Raw genomic sequence first — 3562 nt, forward strand, 5'->3', positions numbered from 1 at the left:
CTTGGAAACAAAGAAGCCACCATGATACAATCAGAGGATATTTGTTCTTGCTATTGAGCTTCAACTCAGTCAAACATCTACACATTTTAATGTGTTTCAATAATACTGGCAGAATTAGGACCTTATCTAGTATTCATAAACACAGTATGGCATGTGAACTTCCAATTATGCGTGATAAATAGTTGTCAAATTGAGACTCTCTTTTTGATAAGTAAATATAATTTTATTTCAAAAAACAACAGTACCAAGATGATACTGCATCAGTACAAAAATACTGGAATTAGATCCCTTAAATCTGGAGAGAATCAAAGAATTCCAGCACAACATCAGCATCAGAAAAAAAAAATGCATTAAACCAGATCATAAGATGCTGAATATATCTGTTTCATACAAAAGCAATGGTTTCCTCCCTGTCATCAGAACACCTACGATTTCTTTCAAGCCATATTGTCCACACTATACAAAGGGATTCCCTCGTCCGAATCTTCTTTTGCCTTCTCCTCACTGACTGGCCCTGCCAATCATAATTTAGATCTTCTCTCAGTACAAATTGAGAGTTTCTATACACAAGCCTAACAGATAACTAAATCAAAGTCGGAAGCAGAAGTACAACAAATAGCTGTCAATGCTCTTCTCCTGTTTTCTGAAGCTCAAGGTGAACAACAGGACACCAAATAGTATGGAAATCACACATCTACTTTATGCAGATGACACCCAAATTTATGGAGCTATTTATTTTATGGAACTATTTAATTTAAATAGTTCCATCAACTTCAACTGTACCACATTCTTCTAGTTCAACCACACCTCCCCTTCACCTTTTTTTGCCTTACTCTCATTTAACAAATTTATTAGTGCAACCACTGCTCTAATTTATTGAGAAACTTAGTGAATGACATATGGACATCAAGTACCAACTACCTCTTGCACCCAAATAATTCAGATAGGCACAAGATGGAGTTAATAAATCACACACGCTATCTCATTTTTAGCCTATGACTATGACAAGCTGCAGTCTGACCACTCTTGAAAGAGAAACTCACAAAGTTTACTACTATAGTTTAAGAGATTGACAAAGATCTTCATACTCTATGGAATGGTGAAGAGAAATGAGGTGTAACCGACCTCCAGTGAGAACCAAACAGCTATAGCATAAATATTAACTCAAGTGCTTCAACTTGGAATTAAATAAACGATCCAAAAATTTCGATAAAGATAAATGATCCAAAATAAAACAAAATAGCATTAACACAATACAGAATAAGGTAGCGTCAATAATCAGGATCCTGGAGAGAAGATAAAATAATGTGTAAAGTTGAAAGATGGCACCTGGCAGAACAAATTGATAGTGTTCAAACCAGTGAGATGGAGAGAGATGAAATAACGAAAGAAGTTGTTCTCAGTCAGAAATTATTCTATAATCACCAAGGAAAAGGAGCTTACTTGACCGGTATCTTGTAATTGGAATTTCCAGTAATTCACGTCTTATACACAAGTATTCACCTAACAATGCCATCACTGCAAGCCCAGTAATATTCACAACCCACCATGTTATTGAAGAAGGCCAACCTCCATAGACAATACATATGAAAAGATGGACAATGTAGAGTGTTGCCGAAAAATCTAAGCACTTCTTTGCCCTCTCAATCAAATAAAGTAAAAGGCCCGCTCTGCATATCGCAAAGAGAAAAATATTCAATTATGCATGTTGAACCAGATTTCCTAGGAAGTTATGTAACCATTTACAGAACATAATTTTTATCACCTGAGACCAGCATACGTAAGAACAACTACACAAAAAGAATCGAACTAAAGTACAAATTGGAGGGATAAAAGTATCATGGTATTTCATTGTCCACTCCTTCTCTGGTTTATTTAAGGTTACATTTCCAATTTCTTTTCTTCCCTAGAGTAAGTAGTCCTCAGCCTTCTATTAACCTTTTCCCCCAATTCTAGGTTTAGCAAACATAAGAATAGAAGATATAGTAAAGCGATTCAACCAGCTAAATAGTTCAATGTCAAAGATTAAATTAACATGCTGTAAAACACTGCTGACATTTCTTTAAACTCCCAATACTGAACCCCTATTTCTGCTACACTTTTTATGTATCAACAAGCTCACCAAACCCAAGCTAAATCTATAATCATACAAAATGGACAAAAAGGACACTGGAAATTAGACTGATTTCAGCAGCCAATTCTACTTAGTTATTTTCTTCACTACACATCTATGCCAGAAAATTTGGAATGAAGAATATTATACAATAACAACACAACTACGTCTCAATCTCAAACAAGTTGGGGTCAACTATATGAATCCTCACAGACCATGTTACTCCATTTAAAATCATCTCATGCCCAATGTTATTGCAAATACAAATATTATCCTATCATTTAGATTAGATCAGCAAAAAAAAAAAAGGAAATCAAGAGGGAACTGAAAGAAACCTACTTATATAGAGAAGACAGAAAAAGAAAACAAAAGATTCCAGAAATCTCACCCTGCAAGTGAAGTGAGAATAAATGCGGCAATGACGCACCATCCGGTGACGGTGGAAGCAGTAACAGTGGCATAATCGAAGAAATAGACCAAACTCATTCGAGAAACCCGAGTCCCCACAAGAATTGCCAAAAATATCCCCAGCGTCAAATAGTATAGGCATTGTAAACACACAATCTGCGCTACAATAAGCCACGGATCCCATACCGCTGTACCATAGAACATGACTGTTCCAATTCCTCTGAAATATGCACCAGACTACTGTATTGATAGAATCAGAATTCAAAACAAAAGTTTTTAGAGTTAATTGCTTGAGGTCGAATCATGCATATCTTCAGCGTCGAGGCGGAAAATAACAATTGAAGTAAATTCGAAGCAAAGATTAATTTAATAGCGCTAAAAACGACAAACGATGAGTAATTGGGATCAGAAACAAGAGGGAGAGAAACCCTAATTGCGGTAGGTTGAAGCGAGTTGTTTGAAATTCAGCTGACGGAAAATGAAATCTAAATTTCAAATCTGAAAAAACAAAAGAATATAAATTTGGTAAAAACAATTACCGAACAATGACTTCGGTTCCTCCTGAACTCTTTGTAAAGCGTCATCATAAGTCATAACCCACATAACATATTCGCTTCTTTTTTTTTTCTCCTTTTTCCAAACATTACATATTTGTTTTATTTTCAAAATAAATTAAGTACTTTTTGAAAGATAAAAAATAAAAATAAAAATAAAACTTTAAACAAAAGACATGCAAAATCAAATTAAACTTTCTACAATAATAGTCTATACACTTTTAGATGTTTAGTACTAACATTTTGAAACTACTCTTTAAATGTTGCATTTTCCTCTTAATCTTCACCTATTTTCAAATTAAATTATGATTCCTTTCATCTTATTATTTTTTAATTAAAGATTATAATTACCTTGTTAACAGTTCTTTGTTGTTCTGTGTTAGAAACTCAGTACAAATCTGTACACGTTTTATGAAATATTGCTATTAAGTTTGGATTATGTAGTTTGGAATTATTAGCATGAATGTTTGATTGATAGTCTGCAAAG

General features: G+C 34.1%; 1 protein-coding gene across 1 annotated transcript; it reads right to left on the bottom strand.

Moving 5' to 3' along the window:
* Positions 1-201: 201 nt before the first annotated feature.
* Positions 202-3162, bottom strand: LOC107775272 (uncharacterized). The gene is made up of 4 exons (XM_016594999.2): positions 3061-3162; positions 2502-2761; positions 1444-1670; positions 202-514 (listed from the first exon to the last, which is right to left on the bottom strand). Exons 2-4 carry the CDS (start codon positions 2723-2725, stop codon positions 438-440), a joined length of 528 nt encoding a protein of 175 aa, XP_016450485.1. The 5' UTR covers positions 2726-2761; positions 3061-3162; the 3' UTR covers positions 202-437.
* Positions 3163-3562: the final 400 nt, after the last annotated feature.

This window comes from Nicotiana tabacum, chromosome 6 (genome assembly GCF_000715075.1).
Source record: "Nicotiana tabacum cultivar K326 chromosome 6, ASM71507v2, whole genome shotgun sequence".
In the NCBI taxonomy this organism is placed as follows: domain Eukaryota; kingdom Viridiplantae; phylum Streptophyta; class Magnoliopsida; order Solanales; family Solanaceae; genus Nicotiana; species Nicotiana tabacum.

What these genes read in the sequence shown, in the direction of transcription:
- LOC107775272 (XM_016594999.2), bottom strand. Translation starts at nt 2,725, where the DNA reads ATGTTCTATGGTACAGCGGTATGGGATCCGTGGCTTATTGTAGCGCAG. An exon ending in ATTCTCACTTCACTTGCAGG is followed by an intron (nt 1,671 to 2,501) that starts GTGAGATTTCTG and finishes TGCGATATGCAG; the next exon opens with AGCGGGCCTTTTACTTTATT. An exon ending in AATTACAAGATACCGGTCAA is followed by an intron (nt 515 to 1,443) that starts GTAAGCTCCTTT and finishes TATGATTGGCAG; the next exon opens with GGCCAGTCAGTGAGGAGAAG.